Below are 21796 nucleotides of genomic sequence, written 5' to 3'. Positions count from 1 at the left end.
TAATGAGATATACAGAAAGTGGTGAGGAAACAGACAGGAATGAGACAAGAAACAAGAGCCTCACAATAAAAGTATTTTTGGCAACATGAATAAATCCATCTGAGAAGAGGATGCTCCGCATCGTCAGTCATTCCAGTCATGCTGTGCTGGTCTTTCACCTTTTAACTCTCCTCTTAGCCATCTCCATCTCTGCTCTGTGACGTTGATGCTCCTCTGTGGTTTCTGGAGAGCTGAGCAGGGTGGGAGTGATGGACAGCGACTGTCTGAAGAGACCAGCACTGCCTCTACCGCTGCTTTGACTGGCATAACTAGCCCTGCCCCCGTCTCTAAACTCAGTATCCCCTCCCCTCCCCATCATCCTGTCTGGATATCTGTAGCTTTCTCCCTCCCTTGGTGGGAAGGCGGGGTAGTGAGGAGAAGGCCAGCTGATGCCCCTGGGAAGGTAGGATCTCGGAGGGCCAAATCTGGGCTCCAAATATCTCATGCTTTCTCTCCTGGGTTCCGGCCAGTGCTGGTAGTATGGTAGATTAGTAGCTACAGGGACATAGTGGTGCTGGACAGATCCCAGCGTGTCTTGATAAGAGGGGGAGCATCTAGAGGATTCTGGGAAAATGGCGGCTTGGTGTCGTAGATCTGAGGGCTCAAGCATTGGGGACATTGAGGTTTGTCTAGGTGGGTACATAGCAGTGAGGTAGGAAGGACTAGCTAAAGATCTTTCTGTATGGTGGGGCCTTTCTAAGCTTCCCATGCTGGGACGCCGAAATGGAATATATTCTCTCCAACAGGGGCCCGGTGTGGGGAGGGAAGGCGGCGTGCGGCCTAAACTGTAGGACTTGACCCTCACATCTGGGTTTGGAAACTCATCCCAGTAACATTTCTCAGAAATATATGTTCTTGGGGTCTCAAAATGCTCCCACCGCTGTGAGCCCAAGCTGATGGATTTCTTAAGGTAAGGCCTAGGCTGAGCCACGCCTGAGAGAGTCCTACAGGGACCAAGGCTTAAGGATTTCTTCAAAAATGGCACAGGGGCTTGAGTTATTCGTGAAACTATTTTATTAGTCCTGCTTCCCTGAGAAGCTTGTCTTTGGGGCTGCTCTGATGAAAACTCGTGTCTGTCATCACAACTCTGAGAATGCTTTGACACGATATCTGCCATACTTTTAGCTGCATTGAACAGAGTATGAACGGATCGGGTCCCAGGTCTAGATTCAGGCGTCCCTGCTCGTATCCGAGTTTTCTCGTTATACAGCTCCCTGCTTGTCTTTTCTGGGCCCGAAGAGGAGGGCCGTGGGTCGTCAGGGAATCGTACTCTGGTTTCCACATGAGGGGATCTTCTAGTCCCTTGTTTTTTAGAAGCATCAAAGCTTGAATCTGCAGCATCCAGAGAATAAGTCTTTTTCTGACTTGATACAGTTTCTTTTTTTTCTTGAACATGAACCTCCCAGTTTCTAGGAACAACATCAGGCTTAGCCACAACCGGTTTTTCTACAGGCTTCTGTTCTGAGGCTTGTTCGTTGGTGTTGCTCCCCTGCACCTCTTCCACAGGTTCATCCACACTCATTTCAATGAAGCCTGGAAGACTCAGGTATTCAAGGATTGCACTTGTCTGGTGTGGGGACATTTTGGAGGACGGGGCTGTAGGCTTGGCTTTAAAGGAGCCGGACATTTGGGGGACTAAAAACTGAGACTGGTCACTCTCCACTTCTTCAACCAGACTTAAGGTTGAGATCGGGCTGGGACAGTCAGGGAAGAGACATTTCTCGCTTTTCCTGGAGCGTGTTCGGATGCCTTCCCTCTCCACCTCGGAGTAAAACCCTGAAGCCCGCTGGTCATTGAGACCATGAGTCTCCCTGTCTTTGGACTTGGCTCCTGCTTTTTTGTTGCCTGAGATTGAAGAACTACAGGGACTGGGATCATCTGTTTTTGTAAAGCCTCCATCTGCAGTTCTCTCAGTCTGATGTAACTGGACAGACAAAGAACTTCCTGGTCTCTCTTGGATGTCTAAACCCTGCAGCTGAGAAGCTAGTGGACTCCTTGATCTAGAAATATCACCCAAGTCTGTTTTGTTTTCCTCTAAGTTCTGCTCGAGGCCGGACTTGGTATTTGTCTCTTGCTGTTTCTGTGGACTCAATGACTTAGCTCTATCTGGCGTGACGTCAGGAGAGAGCATGGGCAAGGAGGTGTTCTGGGTAACCGGTGATCTAGATGAATGTAAAGTGAGAGTCTCCTCTGTGGAGTCTCCAGATGGCCCAGGGGACATAGTTTCACAAGGAGACTGAGCAGGAATGAGGCTGGTGACAGACGTAACCGGGCTAATGTCCCACTGTATGCGGGATGGGGGGAGCCTATCCAGCGGGCTGCTGGTGTTCCCAAAGTAGCAGGCCCTCCTATAGTCAGAAACCCGACTTGTCATACCAGAGGGCTTGTACTTCTGTCTGATAGTAACTTCCTGAGGTTTCCACACAGGTTCTTCCACTGATTTGGACGCAGCCCTTTGAAGGTGTTCTGGTTTTCTAGATGGAGAGGGATCCTCCCTCACTCTACTGTGATGTCTTTGATTGGTTGCAAAGTTCTTCAACTCCCTCTCGATTTCTTCCCTCTCCTTTGCCAACTGGGCACACTTGTTCACACTGTCCTTCTCCAGCTCACCCTCCAGCTGGGAGACTAAGGTGCTGTTGTCAGTCAGATGGCTCTCCATGGGTTGGTAACCTCCATGATGAGGTCTGTCTCTGTCCAGCAGCCTTGTTCTCCTTCCCAAACTGGAGAACAAGTCCTCATGGTTGCCGGGCATGCGATACCTCCGTAAGGAATCACTGGTCTTTCTCTCGCTGTTATCAGAATAAAAGCTGGCTCTTTCCAAAAGAATCTCTGAGCCTTGTTCGTCGTCAGAGTAAAAGCAGCCATGACGCGAGAAGTTTCTTGCCATGGCTCGTACTCTGCCAGGGGACGCTGGGGGCCTGCTTAACTCAGGAACGTCCACCGTCAGAGGAGATTCCTTCCTCTCGTCCTTTTCTGAGTCCCTGATTGACGACCTGTTGCTCCCCGACCCTTTTATGCTCCCGTTACATTGCAGGACATCCCTCGTTATATTGTTTTTACTGGAAGGACTTGAACCCTCCGGAAGCGGCTGAACAATAAAGCGTCCGTCTGGACCTCGGGAAATAGACTCCAGAGCAGTTGTTGAAGGTGCCTGAGAACCCAGGTGACTCTCAAAGAGAGTGTAATGAGGTGGAGGAGATGAGTTGGACAAAAGCTGTTTCCTCTGATCATGGTATTCCCCACGGCTGCCTTTGTCAAAGGTGGAGCGATCAGACTGTGAAGCTGTGGTGTTGGGGAAGAAGGGAAGAGGCGGGCAAAGCTTAAACTTGAGGACGCTGTCTGGACTTCGAGAAGGTGATCGTGTTCTGGGGAAGATAAAAAAAAAAAGGTTCAAACATTACAGATGGAGTCAATAAGGACATGTTGGTTGAGGAAAATTAAACTAAATGAGATACTTACTCCTCAGAAGGGTTTTTCTGTAAAGCAGTTGGCAGGTCTAAAAGAAAGAAAAGTAGCAGGAAGTGAATATTTTGGGGACCTATTTTAATGCTGCTTTGGAGGAAAAAAACTAATATCATCAAAATTTAAATGTATCTAAAACTTAAAGTCGTAGGGAAGCAGCCGTTCCAACCATTGTATTTCCGAATTCTCCTGAGTGTTGCCCGACTTTACACAACTGAATGTGATTGGTCAATTATCAAGGGGGTGGGGTTGTTGTAGTGGAAGGTTCGCGTCTTGTGGCTTTTTTCTCGGAAGCATCTTGCTAACCAGTTAACAACTTAGTGCTAGTAGGTTCCCAATGGGAAATTACATTGGGACCAAGTAGCACTTAGCAACGGGACTGTCAAGGACAGCGGAAACATGCAAGAGAAGGAGAGTTTTGTGTCGAAGGCCATGGATGAGTCTCCTCCGTCACACATTTTTTATTTAGAGGAGGAGAGTGGGGACGAAGATGTTGTGGAAGAGGACGCCATGGTGGCAGATGCTTGGTTTGGTGTAGAAGGCTTAGAGCCGCGCATGTCTGAGCACTTGCCTCGCAACGCTGCCAGTTCTATTAACTCTACGCCTGCCGAAGACACCGACATCCATCCCCGTGAACACTGGGACGTAACTCAATGGTAAAGGTAATGATTCTTATTTCTTATTTCAACCGTTGCGTATATTATCTACGACATATGAATCAAGATGCAATGACCTAAAAAATTTGATTGAAAGATGACCGTTGATATATGATTGGTCAAATTTAGGTGTTCAGGCTGACGTATAACTAACTGGCCTGCATAAGATAAGGGGGAAAAAAAAGATTTTAAGACAGGATTTTTTTTTTACATAGAAATTTTCTAAATTTTGGGGCAATATAGTCTGATAAAGAGTACATTTATATACATGTTTAAGCCAGAATGATTTGACATTTAAATATGATTTCCCTATGACTTTAAAGTAAATAAGACTGGTCTTTCCATAAAAACAGTTTAATGAACAAAATGGTGTTTTAAATCACATAATCTTGATGTCAAAACTGGATTAACAGTTTGGTTATGATTGTTGCTTTTACTTTTTGAAAAATATTTCTTTCATATGTTTGTTTCTTATAAACATAATAATGCATGTTTAAAAGGCAATTTGAGGCAATTATTGACCTCTGGTCTCTTTTGTAAGTAATTCTAAACACTATTTTTAGCTTTTAAAGTAACTGATTCAGATGATCAAGATAAAATGTAAATCCTATATCACCCACCTCTAGAGCTGATGTTAAAGAGCAAACGGCTAAAAAACGATGGAACCTGAGCACAAACCTCCATCTAACCGAATATTAGTGTAAGTTTTGTCGTCTAACCTTGTCTTCTCTTTCTGTGTCTCCGCTTTCTCCTGTTGCTCATGTAGCATGCCGTCACCACCGAAAGGATAATTGCGAGGGACAGAAAGCAACCTCCCCCAATCATACCAGCCATCAGCGGTTTGGGGATGACTTCTAAGAAACTGGGAGGGAGGGGGTAGATCTCCATTCCTGTAATCAAACCGGAGTCAATTATTTACAGTTTTGTGCGTAAGAAACACAATTATTTGTCTAATAATAATAATGTGTGATGTGTACAAATAATAATAATAAACAAAAACACCTACCTGTTGTGGAAACGCTCACAGACTCACTCGGCTCACTGAGCACTTTGTTGCTGCGTGACATGAGCCTTAAGTCGTACACAGAGTCCTGCAAAAAAAACAGGTTGTGTCTTTGACTATATGGGAAACATTCATGTTAACAGTTTCTTTCAGTGCTAGTAGTAAACAATCACCCGTAGCAGTCCTTGCACAAGTACTTTGCTCTGATTGGGGTGAATGTTGCTTCCAATGATGACCCACTGGCCCTGATCTCTGCGGGCCTGCAGGACAAAACCTGTCAGTGGAGAGACGGGAGCCTCAGGAGGCTGCCACTGCAAAAGAACACCTCGACTGGTCTGGTTAGCTGACAGCATGCTGGGGGGTTCCAGCTCCGGTAGACCTGAGTCTGCTTTAGGTAGCTCTGTTGGCACCGCTAAAAGGATAATAGGCATGTATAGGTGAGCTTTAGCGAAAGCAGAACAGGACAAGGACGCCAGGAGGAGAGCAAACAGAACAAACCTTTTGTCCGTACGGTTACGATTTCACTGAAAGGTCCTGAGCCGAGTTTATTCTGAGGTAAGACGCTGAACTGATAGCCGGTGCCTGCGAGTAACCCAGTCACAAGCAGGTAGTCTTTAGAGGTAGGTACGGGCAAAGATGCCCATTCGTGTTTCCCCCTGGATGCCTGCTTGACCCTTTAGAAAACAAAATCAAAGCTTTTAAATTGTTTGAACTGTTCCTGGCAGGAAGTGTTTTAAACTGGGTACATTTAATGCTACTGACCACACAGTAAACTTCTGCGTAAATCCACCATCAAACCCTGGGACCCAGGACACATTGGCCTGATTCATCTCTGTGGTAACGGTCACTGAGGACACGGCATGAGGACTGGTGCCTGAGAAAGAAACAAACACTGTTACACATATAACCGGCTAACAACAAACTTTCAAAGTGATGTGATAAATATTATGACAGATAATGTTAATACACCCACCCAGTGCAAAGACCACAGTGCCTGCGCTTACAGTTGCCACGCGGTTGGTGGCCAAACACTCCCAGCCTCCATGGTGGTCTTTGCTCAGTGGCTGCAGCAAGAGGGAACCGTTGGACAACACAACGTACGGGGAGCGAGGACTCGGGCCAATCTGCCAAGAACAAGTTCATGTTAGGGATCCATCAGATACAGCTGAGTCTGTAGAAAAGCAGATTTTCCCCACACCTTGCTCCAAGTTATGTTTGGAGTAGGATCTCCGCTGGCTTCACATGGGATGATCAACTCCCGGCCAACCTCCTGGAGATACTCCGGCAGAGGGGGGACTCGAAATGATGGTGGGTCCTGGAAAAAAAAGGCACTATTTCCTAATTCAGCTCCTCTATATATAGGCAAATAATTCCCTAATAATAACCCTATTACCTTTTCACAGTTTTTATGTTACAACCACAATTTTACACAAATGTATTGAATCTTTATGATAGACCAACATAAAGTAAACATAATTGTGACATTGAAGGAAATGTAAACTGGTTCACTTTTTTACACAATTAAAAAAATCTGAAAAGTGTGAAATTTAAAAGTTAAATCGGATTAAACCCCTTTGACTCTGATGCCCATAAATAACAACGCTGCATTTTTAATTTTTTAAATTGGCTCAGTGGAGCAGTGTTTAGCACAGCTGCTTTGCAACAAGAAGAAATTTAACGAGATTTTGAAAGTAAAATTGATCAATACCGCGTTTTAAAAAAAAAATTTTATATCAGCATATGAAAATATATTTGAGTATATTATTTTTCAAAGTGTCAGAAATGGATAACAAAACTGCTATTTTCAATGACTACTTATTTTTGTCCAGCTTTAACATCGGTATCGATATCGGTAATCAGCTACATGAGTTTTAAAATATCGGCCTAGCGTATATCGGCCAAAATCCCAATATCGTGCATCCCTAAAATTTAGTTTTTCTGCAAAAAGTCTGAAAGTACTAAACTTTGTATTTATACTAGAGATCAATACCTATCAGGCTGATCAGTAGAGCAGTGGATAGCATTACAGCAAGAACATCCTGGGTTTGGTTCCCAGCTCAGGGTCTTTCTGCATGGAGTTTGCATGTTCTCCCTGAGCATGCGTGGGTTCTCTCCAGGTACTCTGCTCCCTCCACAGTCCAAAAACATGACTGTTAGGTTAGTTGGCTTCTCTAAATTCTCCTTAGGTGTGATTGTGAATGGTTGTTTGTCTTTCAGTTGCCCTCCAATGGACTGGTGATCTGTACAGAGTGTACCTTTCCTCTCCCCCGTAGAAGCTGGAGATAGGCACCAGCACTCCTTGCAACCCCAGCAGGGATAAAGCATGATGGGAAGTGGAAACAATTTTTTTGGAAGGTTTTCGTGTTAGATGATGGCAAAATGAAATTATTTTACCCACAAAGAAACATTACATGAGGAGGAGAGTGGCAGCATAATGCTGCAGGGATGATTGATCTTAGCAGAGATAGATAAGCTAATTGAAGATAATTAAAGCTTATTACAGAAGAATCTGTAAAAAACCCATAAAGTTCAGATTGGTGCAGAAGGTCACCTACTACCCATCAAATGACCCCAAACACATAGCCAGTGCTTCGAGGAAATGGTTTCAATCCCTGGTTCTTATTGTGGTACACATACTGCTGGTGTTACCCTGACTTCTTCTAGTGGTCTATCTATGGTTTGAACTAATGTAACATTTTTAGCTAACCAGGGAGAGGAGAAGTTAAAGCACTATGAGCTTTGAATTGGACCCTTTTAAGAGACAAAATGAGGTTTTGCTCATTTAACTTCTGAGGTGAGAACTCTGACTTTGTACCCAGATTAATAAAGCTTGAGGGGAATTTGCAAACAGTTTGCAGATTTTCCCTGTCAAGGTATGATTGCTGTCTAGGTCTCTGTGTCTGTTCTGTGATGCTATAAACAGAATCTAACTCAGCGAGAGCTCATTTGTGAAGAAAATAGACCAAAAAGGCTGGTGGGGACAAAAGACTCATAGCTATTTTTTAATTAAAAAGTGATTATAGGAAGTAATACCTCAGGGTAATAAACATAAAATACGGTATGTAAAGGTTTAATTTCACTTCACATTTCTGCACAGCTTTGTGTTACTTTTACTTGAAATTGAAATAAGCCTGAAAACAGGAACCTCACCTGTAAAATGACTTTGGTGGGCTCAGATTGACCCATTGTGCCATAGCTGTTATAAGGAGTGCAGGTGTACATGCCTATAGCATTGTCATTGGCTGTCGCTATAAACACGGAACCCTCTGAATTCACCATCCAACCTGGAAACTAAACAGGTAACAAAACAACAATATTAGCCCTAAGGCGACTTTAAGATCCAGATAACGCGCGTCATAAAAAGGTGTTAACATTTACATTGTCCAGGTTCAGCTCATTCCCGTCTTTGGTCCAGTTTACGTACAGGACAGGCGGGTCGGCCTGAACTGGGCAGTAAATGACCCCCTCCATCCCTGCTGGCAAATAGGTTTCACGCAGCATTCTTCCAACACGGGCAGGATCTAAAATCACAGATTCATAGGATAATACACTCCCTGCAGCTCTAGTGAGCAGAACAGCACAGAACAAGAAGGTAAAACACTAACGTTTCACTTTCAGATGGGCAGAAGCCGAGGGTGGTGTCAGTATTCCATTAGTTGGAATGCAGGTGTAGTTGCCGGCATCTTCTGGAATAAGATTAGGGATCAGAAGAGTCCCATCCACCAAAATCTTTACTCTGGACTTAAGGGACCTAAAACCAGAAAAATTGAAAATTTTGATGCAGTTCATGATTAAACTGCCTAGTTAAGAAGTACCCTGAAATGCAGAAAGTATTTATATTTAAAAGGATGGGCAGAAAAGCTTAAGAAGATAGTAGGTTAATCTACGCTACAATCTTCTTTGTCTCAGCTTGTTCATGATCACATGATAGAATTGTCTAATGAATAATCCAATTAAAACTTATCGTATTAGCAGCGTACTTAGGGGAAACACCTGAAAGATGTTTTTCTAATATTTACAGTAACTAAGAACAAGTGTGATGTTTCCAACTATGCTTGCTAGTTTTTCATAGATCTGGACTCACTCAATGTGGTAAACGTTCTGTCCTTGTTTCAGCCACTCGTAGGTGAGGTTTGAAGGGTAAGCATCTGCCTGACACTGGAGAACAGCATCTTGAGACATATTGAGAGTCGTGTCCTCAGGGGAGATGATGATGATTGGTGGACCTTCAAGGAGTAACACACATCAGTGAAGACTGCTCATCAGTTTTAAGTTGCTGCAAAGCACCGAATGAACTGTAGGTGGCAGCAAAACAAAGACGATGTGTCCTACACTTTTGCCAAGTTTTGTTTTCAAGGCTTTAAATTGATAAGAAACCAAAACTGCGGCTCATTCAACAATTACCTTGAACCTGCAGCTGTGTATAGTGGGTTAGGTTCCCCTCTGTGTTAGACACATGACATTTATACACTCCTGAAACGTTTCTTGTGACAGTGGCCAGAGAGAGGGTACCGTTGAGCACCTAAGGCAGCGTTGGAGAGCATAATACAGTAGTTAAACACAAAATACATTTGGATAGGGAAAAAAAAACTGCTTTAATGACTGAAACAAGCCGCAATCTGTTGATGTGACTCACTTTTATTTTCTCATGTTTCTCAATTGGACTCTCATCTTTATGCCAGACAACCGTTGGTTGAGGGTTGCCGTGGGCACCGCAGCTTAGAGTCAACGAGTCTCCGAGCAGAACCTCCACAAAAGTCGGTGGCGTCTTAATGAACACAGGTGGAGCTAGAGCAAAATAAAAAAATTGTAAAATCACTGGTTACTTTTCTCTACATGATAAAATTAGGGATAAGTGAACCTCAATGCTTTGTGAAAGTACTATTTATATTTTTTCATGTCACAACCATTTACTTTAATGTCATTTGTTGGAATTTAGTATCACAATCCAACACAAAAGAAATTAAATACAGCTTACAAGATATTACTCCTGCAAGTATTTTAGGGCATTTCTTAACAAATGTATAAACTTTTTATTTTCCTTTGCAAAATAGCTCAAACTGAGTCAGAATGAATGAGCATCTGTAATTCCATTTGAAGCCCTGGAATGAAATTTAAATTAGGCCCGGACTTTGACTGGGCCATTCTATAGGATGAGCATATTTGATCTATCATTATGTTGTAGCTCTAGCTGTATGCTCAGGGTCACTGTCCTGCTAAAAGTCCCCAGGGTTGCGCTGCAATTGGCTCCACCCATTTCTCTATGAAAATCTAACCACCTCGTTTAGGAAACCTATTCTAACATGTTTACCAGTAAGAATGGAGAGCTAAAGAGGATGCACAGCCCCTTTCCTGCAACACATAGAAGTTCACATGTAGAACAAAATCTTCTGGACTCCTTTGAGTGATCATCTACATGACTTGTAGCAAACAAAACATTGGATATAACACTTTTTATGTCAAAATTGGATTTAGGATTACTACATTTCCAGGAACTGATGTAATACAATATTCCAAAATATAGAAATAGTGCAATGAACAACAAAGGGTCATCTGTAAAATGATGCAACAAAGAGACAGCTTTCCTTGACTGTACTATTATTTTATCAAACCTCTACTTCACACTCTGAGTGACATAACTCCACCTCAGCTTAGGCAGCAGGTGCATGTATGAGTGAGACTTAGAGCTAAGAGGCATGTGAGTCAAAGGCTTTGGGCCTTTAACCTTAATCTTTAATGGCAAACCTCACATGCACTGGTCAGTTCCCCATCACAGATAAAAACAAGTTGTGATCCCCTCTCATCCAGTGTGTAACAAGCAATATCTTTAATGCACAGCAATGATGTTCAGTAAATTCCCTTTGCCAGGGCCTTCAGAGTATAGCCAGACCCCAAGCTGGGATGTTCTAAATAAAGCCTAAACCAGCAACGAAGGAAATGGCTCCCGTGTCCCCAACACCCTGTAGAGCTGCACCTGTGATGGAGAGGAAGGTCCATGTGCCATTTTGAAAGTTGTCTGTCTTGCTGTCCAGGAGAAGGATGCGACACTCGAACCAGCCCTCATCCTCCAGGGTCAGTCGTTCCACCAGCAGAGAGGCGCCCCGGGTCAGAGACACACGCCCTGTGGGAGAAAGGGTGAGGGTTGAAAAGCAAAGAGGGAAAAAAAAGATTAACAGGCAAACAAAGGCAGACAGGCAACGTCAGCATATGCTGGAAGAGGGCTTTTCACGCAAAGGACACAGCCATCCATTGTCACAAAGGCCAGTGTCAAAGTCATCGACTTCCTGCAAGCAGACAGATCCACACTGAGTGGAAAGAGGATGTTTTCTTTTGTTTTGCTTAGAGTAGTTGAAGACCTATAAAAGCAGCAGAAGTAATGAAACCATATGCATTGAATCAATTTTAATCTGAATTTAATCTCACATTTGATATTAATTTGTAAGTCTTTCTAAGGTCCCTAAAAGGGCTAAAGCGAGATCAGGAATGCTTGCAACTGTAGTTTTACTTGGTTGTTTTATTTTTTTTTTACAGAGAGAGGTATAGAAATAATTTCCTGTTAATGAAAGGTATCAAAAGTGGCAGCGTGGGTCAGAAAAGAAAAAATAACAACATCATAATACAGCACTACACAAAAATATTCACACCACCTTAATTCTTTCTGTTTAGTCAGGTTAAAACCACCCACTTCTATACATTTTATTCGGATATTATACAACAGACCAACAAAAAGTAATGTTTGATTGTAAAATCAAAGGAAATTCTTTATAAATGTTTTTAATAAGAGAAAATCTGAAAAGTATGGAGTGCATTTGCATCCCAGTGTGTATTTTTCATGGAAGCACTTTGCACTGCAAAAAGCTGCAAGTCCTTTAGCCCTGTTGTTACCAGCTTCAAGTACCTAGACTGACATTTTTCCTATTTATTCAGATAATCTTATGCATAATCAGACTCAATGGGTAGCATATGGACCATTCAAACCCATTTATTGAATTAATGTAAACCAATCTACAAAATTCCTGCCTGTTGGAGGTTGTTGCTCTGTTAGTAGGTGAACTTCTATCTTAGTCTCAAGTCTCAAGACTTGTTTTTACCTGTATATTATCCCATTTACACTGACTAGCTATTCTGTCTTTGCCTTAAAAAAAATCCCTCAGTATGATGCTGCTACATCCAGTTTCACTATGAGCACAGGGTTTAGATTGTTAGACTATTAACAGGACCAAATATGGCATCCTTTCATCCAAAGGCTTTTTTTTTGACAATCTTCTAGATTAATAGGGAGTTTAGAGAGAAAAGCAGTGAATGCAAATGTATTCAGCCCTTACGTATCATTGTTTGTGGAAAAAAAGTTGATAAGTGTTCTAATATATAGAATAAAAAGAAAATACTTTGAAGCTTGTGGTTAAAACATTACTAAAGGTGTGGGTCATTTTTCTGAAAGGGTGAAATCCAAAATTTTATCCTGAAACTTTTAACAATAAGCCACTCTTCACTCCCTCATTCCATGGCTTCATCCCAAAAAGACAAGGTAGGCTGGTCTTGTGAAAATGCAAACAATCAATCTCCAAAAGGAACTTCAGAACAATTTTGCACAGGGTTGCGACAACCTCTTCATTAAACAAAACAACACTAAAAAACAATTAAATCAAAATGAAACAAGATGTATTTCTTACTATGTCTTATGCCTTTCTGCAACCCTGACTTCTTTTGATTTTAAATAAATCCAAGTGCTTTTCTTCGCAGAGCTCAAATTTAATGCAGTGAAAACTGTTGAGCTTTAATATGCTGGGTTTTTCATCTGATTCCAACTCAGATGCTGAGAATTCAGTGGCCCCGAGGTGGAGAGCAAATACATGAATCACTACAGTGATGGTTAGGATGATATATAAGATGACAGATGAAGACGGTGTCCTGTCATTTAGGCTTTGGGCGGATTAGCAGAAAGCTAGAGTTAGCAAGCCAGAAATTCTTGAACATGGTATCATTAAAAAACTTCAATGTAAAAAATATATATATGAGTAATTTTTATTTTCGATGCTCGGATGAAAATGTAAATCTAAGACAATGCATGGGAGAAATGAGTCACTTGTTTTCTCCTTTGGGGGCAAAGAACAGAAGTAAACAAGAAGAAGCATGGCAGATGCACACTGTGCACTTGTGTGAGAGCACGTTCGCACACAGATGGATCCCGTGCACGAGCGCGCACGTTTCTACCACACACATCCAATACCCCGCTTCCTCCGCTGCCCTCTGTACTTCTTACAACTCCTTGTCAAGCTTTGAAACTTGATATGCTAGTTGCCTGGTGACTGCAGCCTGGCTTTCAGGGTACTCCCCCTCCTTTTATTCTGTCTCTCAATGAACCCTTTTTTTTACCCCCCTTCCCTTCAATCTGAGGGCTTTAAATGACTGGAGGATGCGGGTGGGGGGGAAAACACACACGATGCTCATACCAGACCCTGCCAGGGCAGTTTGAAAGTAAACAGAAATGTGAAGGAGTTCCCATCATCCGTTTCTTCTCCTTGCAGTCTGCAGGTTAGCTCGAATGTGCATTAATGAAACTTTGCCAAGAGCTTAAAAATGACACTCAAGCAAAAATATCTACATGCAGGGTGTTTGCAAAGTTACTTAAGAAAGTTACTTAAAAAGATGTTTATTGGCGATTTAGTGAGACAGATCAAATAGAACCGGAATTTATTTAAGAAGTAGAAGGAAAATGTCCCACAGCTTTCAAGTTTTTCTCGGATTTGAACAAATTGGGCGTCAGTTTCTTTTCAAGGATCTTTGAGGCAATACTTTGTAGAATCCATGCCATGTCTCAGAGATTCTTGTCTCAACAAACTTGGTGTTTGCTGGAGATCATGTGTAAATAACACTTTTCAAGATTTAGTCTTCTGCCACCTTTAAAAGATTTTTTTTACAAATGTGTTTTGAGGAGTTTTTCAAGTCCTCTTCTTCCTCTATCTGCTCACCTGCCTCCATCTAGCCTCTTTTTCCATCACACCGCATGTCCTCTCTAATTCCACCCAGAAGTCTCTTCCTCTAGGTCTCCTGCCTGGCAGTTGTATCCTCATTGTCCTTCTACTTCCGTATTTGCTCCACCTGTTTCCCGACTTGTGAGAGACTGCAAATACCACGTATTAATGCTTTATTTCAATCAGGTTTTCTTCTTGTCATTCCTCCATAACCCTTAGATGGACGCAGTGAATGACAGTTGACAGTTAGTTTTGCTGCTGGAAGATTCTCCCATCTGAGCTACGGATCTCTGTTAGTTGTTTCTGTTTAGCTGCCTCTTGGATTAAAGGCCTCCTTGCCTGATGCACCTAAGGTGGATGACCTTGACCTATTACGGAAATCGTAATATATATATATATATATATATATATATATATATATATATATATATATATATATATATATATTTATTTTATTTTATTTTTTTCTTGAAGCAAGTGTATCTTTCCTAGATTTGAGCAGGTAAGACAATTTGTCAATGGTTTTTCTAAGTGCATTACCAGTAATTACCATATTTAAATGACAAGAATATTCATTCCCTTGGCAGACCATCTTGTGTTTCCTGCTCAAATGAAAAGTACATGCAATTGGCAAAAAAAAGATTTTGTATTTTCATTTGTAGATCAGCTTTTGCAATGTATGTTTGCAGCTGTTTGATACTCTAGGCTTGGACCATGACCTGATCTTAAACCAACAACCTGAGATCTAAGAACAGCTAGATTTATACTGATCCTAGATAATGGTTAGGTGACTTCAGAAGGCATCTGGTTGCGTTAAACTATTAGGAGTAAAAAGGCCTGAGTACAAATGTAATTTTGAATTATTTGTGACAATTATGTAATGATTTGTAGATAGATAACAAAGAAATGACCTGAGATAAATACTCCAATGTGGAAATACAAAAATGTTAAGGAGGTATGAATACTTTTGCAGTGTTGTACCTAAAATTAGTTTCCTTTATTGAAGCTCAAGCGTACATTCAATCTGGATGACTCTTATCAGCTTCACATCAAACATCTGCGTTGTCCCTCGTTCAGCTCCAGCCAATCAACTCGGGAGCCGCAGCTTCTCCGAAGCCGATTCATTTAGCTCCTGTCCTTGCTTCTCTCTCCCGCACACAAGTGAACTTTCACCCACCCCGTCTCCTCCCTCATTCTCAGCCCCATTTATTCTCTGGCTTATTCCACCGTTAGTGTCCGGGCCACGGGAGAAGACTACGGTACTCTAATCCTTTCAAAATGTATGTTGATTCACAGTGTGGAAGTCTTCTGCTGGGGCCCGAGTGCCAAAGAACTTATTTTGTTTAGGTCTTCATCTGCTTCTGTCTTCTTGAACCTCAGTCGGCCTCTGCAGATGGCCGCTCGCATTGAGCCTGGTTCAGTTTCTTCCTGTTAAAAGGAAGTTTTCCCCTCCACTGTCGTTACATGCATGCTCAGTGCGATGGATTGCAGAAAGTCAACGAGTCCTCGCAATCAGCTGGAGGAAATATTTAGAAGAATATGAATGTGTAACCTGTATAAATAAATTGAATGTTTTCTGATTGTCTGCCTCTCCAGGTTGAATTGAACCCTTAAGGGGAGCACAGGTCATATAGCACAGATGTTTTTGATACGATACAACATAAGAAAATTCTTCTATATCCTCCAACCTTGAAGCAACATTAGTGCTCTTTAAAATCTCCCTACTTAACAAGGTTTTCCTCTGAGAAAGTGAGGCCATCGATTAAAGCCTAAAAGCTTTAAAATTTGTTTAACTATGCGTACGGCCTTTAAAACGCGTTGAAAATCAGAGAGAGAGAGGACAAACAACAATAGGTAACAATTAACCATGCATTCCTGTCGGTCTAGTTGCTGTGCTTACTAGTTAGGTTTAATGATTGACTGACCTCCCTAAAGACAGAGAAGCATTTGATGGGCGGCGCTAACTTTAGAGGATCCATAAAATGAAAGGGTTTGGTTTCAGGTCATCATCTTTCAAACAGCTGGGAAGGGTTAGAAGATGAGGCGGAGAAATGTGGAGGGAAATGATAACAGGTATGGGGATAACTTTAGATATTTTCCTCTAATCGTTCCATGAGGGATCCTCCCACGGCTGCACATTTCCTCTGAGCGCGTTTTTCATCAGATGTGGAATTTATTGCCCTCTGTGCAAGAGTGGAGCTGCACATTGTGGGATATTTGTGGCTAATTGCACCCTAAAATGCAGCCTGTGGAAATCCTGACGATGCCACAGGGCCCAGAAGCACGTGGGTGTGTAAATACATGTTGATTTTCAAAAACCAGAGTGAGCCCTGCCCCCCTGAGCCCTCACAAGGGAGTTCTGGTTTCACTGTCAAACCCTGTCTTAACCCTTTCCTGTATCCTCCCCCCTTGTCTGTCACTACAAAGAAATGCCCCTCCCCAGCCCCTCACCCCGTCATTCCTTGGGCTCTCGGGTTACCATAGTGATGGGACCGAGAAAAGCCCGGGCTGTAGGTTCAGATTTAAAATTCAGTTGCTGTAGAAACACGACGTGGCCAAATATGGGTGGAGGCGGGGTCGATCATGCAGGGGGTGGGTGGGGGCTCGGTTTCTACTGTCAAAGATTTGAAAAATTACAAGCGGTGAAAAACATTCGCTCAGATTATAAAATCCGGACCCTAAGAGACAGAGGGGGAAAGAGCAAGAGGAATAATGACTGCAAAGAAAGAGGACTTTTCCTTTCACCCTGCGGGCAGACCAGACGACCAGGCTGTGTGACAAATGGTGCTTTATCCAAATCTGAAGGATGCTTGCTAGAATTTAAACCTCAGATGGCACTCTGCAGGTGCTCTATTCTGTTAGAGCCCAAAAAAAAAAATAAAAAATAATATATATATATATATATATATATATATATATATATATATATATGGCTGCTCGTCCCTTTAATGCATAGCAAACAAATATGCCTCAACAAGTGAACGCAAGTGTGAAAAAAATGGGAAACCGATGGGAAACAAACAGCCCTTCATGTGTTTGAATCAGAGAAGAACTGAACAAGAGGTTATGGAGAGGTTACTCAAATTATGTGCATCGATAATCAACTGAAACCAATGAGAGGTTGACCTTCTTGACCTCTGAGCTCCAGCAGACGCATTCATCACCCCCCCCCCCCCCCCCCCCCCTCCAGTCCTACACTAACACAAAGTCCACGAGTCCACCTTGGGAGTCAAACGCCATTAAGCTCTACGGAGAAAAGAAACAATAACTGCTGCTCCATATCGTGTCTACCTCCTTCCCCCTCCTCCTCTAGGATTTTTTTCTCTTTTTTTATTACTGCCATTCGCAATCACAAGACAGATCAGCTCGATTTTAAAAATGAGTTCTTGTTTCCAACAGGTTTGAGCAGCAGTTCAGCCAAGGGTAGAAAATGGAAAGGCTAATCCCACCAGTGCTGTTTGAACTCGGCGCAGCCTCTTCATATTAGCAAGTTGGGTTCTCACCCAGTGGGTGGTGGGCTGGCAGTCATGCCGCTTTCAGAGCACCGCCGCTGGCTGGTCTACCTGATGTTATCTGCTCCATTTCTAATATATATCAAAGGATGTGGAGGTGAAACCCCCACAATTTTAGATACTGCCTAATAAAAGTTTTAATCCTTTATAAACCCATCATCTATCCATCAATATAAACTGTATTTGATCAGTTTAATAGTAGCTGCAGCTTTAGTGCAAAAGGTTTCTTGTTCCAAATGCGTATATATATAAAACCTTTTACAACATGCTGACAGGGTAACCTTCAGAGGAAGACAGTTTTTTTTTCTGTTTGGAGAGCATCAGCTTTGCTTTTCTTTGTTCATCCACATGTGAGTGAGGGAGTGTTGCATTATGGGATGTGTTTTGATTTGAATACAATCATAAGTCTGGGACTGGCCCCTGCCTCTGACAGCTCCCCCCCACCCATTCCCCCAAATTTCTCTTCTCAATCCTCCTGTCCCACTAATCAGTTTAACCCTCTTATGAATAGCTCTTTGTCATGGGATAGATTACAGTTAACTCTGCCCCTCTCGCTAAGTCCAGCGTGGTTAGGGCGGCAGGTTGACAGAGCTGGACGTGGCTTTATAAATCTCATGCACTGAAGTTTACTACGCTAACTGAACTTAATATGGACATAAGTGGTTTAGGCATGACCACAAAGTATTCTCTGTAAATTTCAAACCTTTAAAAAAGAACTTCATTGTTCAGTACATTGGAACAGTTATTGAACCTTCTTTATAGAGAGGAAAGTGAAGTTTGTTGAGCATCCAGGAGAGATAACCTTATGTTAATAATTTCCAGCAGGGTGGTCATTATTTGAGTTGTTCAGTCGAAGAAATGATAGATAAAAAAAAAACGTATTCCTATTGAGAAAATGCAAAGTTATTTTCAATTCTAGATAAAGTTCCAGACTTTTTTGTGGTTTGTGCTAATTTAATGGATGGATGGATGGGCGGATGGATGAACTGATAAACGCATGGATGGATGCATGAATGGATGGATGGATGGCCAGATGCATGGATGCATGATGGATGGATGCATGGAAGTTCGGATGAATAGACAGATGGTTAGATGCATGGATGTGCAGATGGATGGATGGTTGGATGGATGGATGAGCAGATGGATGGATGGATGGAAGATGTACTGATAAACGCATGGACGGATGCATGAATGGATGGGCGGATGGATGGATGCAAGGATGGATGCATTGATAGATGGATGGATGGATGCATGGATGTGCAGATGGATGGATGGATGGATGGAAGATGTACTGATAAACGCATGGACGGATGCATGAATGGATGGATGGATGCAAGGATGGATTGATGGATGCAAGGATGGATTGATGGATGGATGAACAGGCTGATAAATGGACACACAAATGGATGCAACTTTAGAGACAGAATTATTATTCTGTCAAACTTGACCTTTAAAATAATCAAATTCAAATGTTTTGTAGACTTTTTATGAACCCTAAAAGCTATCGGGCACTTGTGTCCCTGCATCCACCTGCTGTTCCAAGAAAACAGAAATAAAGCACTTAGGTTTCAGGCATCTATGCCTTTCAGGGTCATTGTTCACTGCACAATCACTCTGGTCCAGGCAAAAAAAAATGATGTTCAGGTGTATGTTTCAACTGGGCTATTTTTTTTCCATGCTTCTGAGGATAAAACACACCCATATTTACATAGGACTGGCTGTTTGATGATAAATTCCACTGAGCTTCACTAGAAGGTAGGTGTTAAAAATTCGGCATTTGTGTGATTCCAAGACTACAAATGTGTCACTGAGTGCTGCATGTGTGTGAAAAAAACACCGGCTCTGACTTTCACGGCGTTCACAGGTCACACAGAGAGTGTGAGGGCGGCCTCCTGAGATCTGGGGGATTGCCCATTGTCGTTGTAACCTCAGGTCAGAGTCCCCCGCTCGCAGTCTCTGCCGATTCTCCTCACCACACCGGAGACATTTGATCTAGCGCTGCAACAGTAAACCATTCTGACACTGTCAGGCTCAAACACATTGTCTGGAAAGATACAACTAAAGCCTGCTGGAAAAGAGCGTCAGTCACAGTTTTGTCTGGCTGTTTCCTCTTAGGTGTGAGCTGACTAATGTTTAGCCCTGCAGGGGCAAGCGGAGAGTGAAACTGGTAAACGAAGTGTCCAAACCGCTGATGAAACATGAAGCAGTCTCTGACACATAGAAGGGCTTGTGTTTAATGGTTTCTATAGTTGAAGTGTTGGGGGGGGGGGGGGGGGGGGGGGCTCCTCCAGACCACACTACAATCTCAAGCGCACCTGATATTATATCAAAAACAGCTGCTTTAATGGATGGAAAGAAGCTGCGTGGATGCCACTCACTGTGATCCTTTTCATCTCTACTGATAAAAAATTCGAATGGCTCTGACGACCTTGGGACGAAGCTACAGCAGAGGACACTCGGCATATGGCATTATTTGCAATGCAATGAGTACTGCTGGTACAGGGGAACTCGGAGCATTCTTAAAAAAAAATCTTTTTTTAACATCCCTGTCTCCTACCTTACAGGGCTTTGCAAAAGTATGATTACCCCTTCAATTTTTCACAAAAGCCGGAAAAGTTTTTCTTTTACATTAACGGTTTGGAACAGTGAAATAAAAGATAAATGATACATATATTTCTATATTTTCAACAAAAAAAAACCTAAAAATCGTTCTGGTTATTTGTATTTAATCCGTTTTATCTTTTTTACTGATTTTGAACCTTACTTTTCTGTGCAGGTTTGTTAGAGAACATTAATGAAAATAGAGCAAAATAAACAGCAATGGGTAACAGCAGACATGTCAGATATAAAGCTGGGGAGACATTAAAGCTGTATTGGTTTATATTTAAGCAAGCTTTCTGAAGCAGCTCAACCCATATAGAGATGCAAAGAGAACAAAACAAAAAAAATGCAAATAACATCAAATAAAATCCAGACCAGCTAAGAGCAGTAACCATCAGAAGCAGCTAGAACCAGTTAACCACAGGCCATGTAGGGAGAAAAAAAAAAAACGTGGAAGATGGCATACTGATCAACAAACTACTGTCCATGTCACCCTAAAGGAACCACCTCCCTCATGAAACATGTTGGTGGTAGCATCATGGTGTGAGGTAGTTAAGGACCTTAGACCAGATCTGAGGTTTATCTACCAGCAGGACAACGAACCTAAACGTACAAGAAGAGGCAAATGGTTTAGATCAAAACACATTCAAGAGTTAGAATGGCTGTCATTCCACACCTAAATCCAATAGATAACCTGCAGCGAGTCTGGCACTATTCACTGAGAGTCAGATGTTGTATTATTTGGTAAAGAAGGTGATAAAATGAAAACCTTCAGATAGGCAAAACTTATAGTGAGATACCCTGCAACCACAGCAAAAGGTGACTCGGTGGAGGTGAATACAAATGAACGTAACACTCCTTAGTTTTTCATTTGTAGTAGATTTTGACAATCATTATATTATCTAACCTTTCATGTCAAAACGATGCACTACTATCAGGGGCGTACCTATTGACTGGCATCGACTTCCTTCATTTTGGAAGATCGGTTATTAGGGGTGTGGGAAAAAATTAATTTGGTGAGATGTTTGGCGATATAATATTGATCTTTCCATTCTTAGTATTGATTTGAAAAAAAAATATATCTATTTTTTACCTTCTGTAAAACCATGAGGAGAAATGGGCAACCTCTGCTAACCTAGCTAAATAATCAATATCTTCTAATGTACGTATAGACGAGCTGCTTTATCTATACATTTTAGTTTGATAGCTGAAAACAAAATCGCAACATATATAGTGATATTGTAATATCGTGATAATATCGTATTGTTACCCAAGTATTGTGACATGTATCGTATCGAGACACCTATGCCAATACTCACTCCTATTGGTTATTCAACGATATTTAGTAGGGATGCACGATATAATCGGCCCCCTATCGGTATCGGCCTGTATTGGCCTTAAAACTGAATATCGGACATCGGCCACCCCACCGATATTTAACCCGATATTTCATCAGCTTCTGAGTTTCTAAAGTCTAAAAAAAAAAAAAAAAAAAAAATACTTCTCCTTCTTCCTCAAAAACTTCTTTTTTACAGACTTAAAAACTTC

General features: G+C 42.0%; 1 protein-coding gene across 2 annotated transcripts in view; it reads right to left on the bottom strand.

Annotated features, from left to right (window-relative positions):
- igsf9b (immunoglobulin superfamily, member 9b) overlaps window positions 1-21796 on the bottom strand; it is a 40144-nt gene that overhangs the window by 2164 nt on the left and 16184 nt on the right. For both annotated transcript variants that reach the window (XM_038285696.1, XM_038285697.1), the window contains exons 4-19: window positions 11135-11281; window positions 9797-9948; window positions 9565-9682; window positions 9245-9386; window positions 8766-8911; window positions 8539-8681; window positions 8311-8451; window positions 6359-6475; window positions 6134-6284; window positions 5923-6034; window positions 5659-5834; window positions 5334-5572; window positions 5164-5248; window positions 4877-5047; window positions 3499-3535; window positions 159-3404 (exon numbers count right to left, since the gene is read on the bottom strand). In XM_038285696.1, the coding sequence (XP_038141624.1) occupies window positions 159-3404; window positions 3499-3535; window positions 4877-5047; window positions 5164-5248; window positions 5334-5572; window positions 5659-5834; window positions 5923-6034; window positions 6134-6284; window positions 6359-6475; window positions 8311-8451; window positions 8539-8681; window positions 8766-8911; window positions 9245-9386; window positions 9565-9682; window positions 9797-9948; window positions 11135-11281 (5323 nt within the window). The remainder of the gene's footprint in view (window positions 1-158; window positions 3405-3498; window positions 3536-4876; window positions 5048-5163; window positions 5249-5333; window positions 5573-5658; window positions 5835-5922; window positions 6035-6133; window positions 6285-6358; window positions 6476-8310; window positions 8452-8538; window positions 8682-8765; window positions 8912-9244; window positions 9387-9564; window positions 9683-9796; window positions 9949-11134; window positions 11282-21796) is intronic.

Source organism: Cyprinodon tularosa, unplaced genomic scaffold (genome assembly GCF_016077235.1).
Source record: "Cyprinodon tularosa strain WSP-4 unplaced genomic scaffold, ASM1607723v1 ctg214, whole genome shotgun sequence".
Lineage (NCBI taxonomy): Eukaryota > Metazoa > Chordata > Actinopteri > Cyprinodontiformes > Cyprinodontidae > Cyprinodon > Cyprinodon tularosa.
Note: the sequence above shows the minus strand (reverse complement) of the source record. Positions and strands in the feature narration are given on the sequence as shown.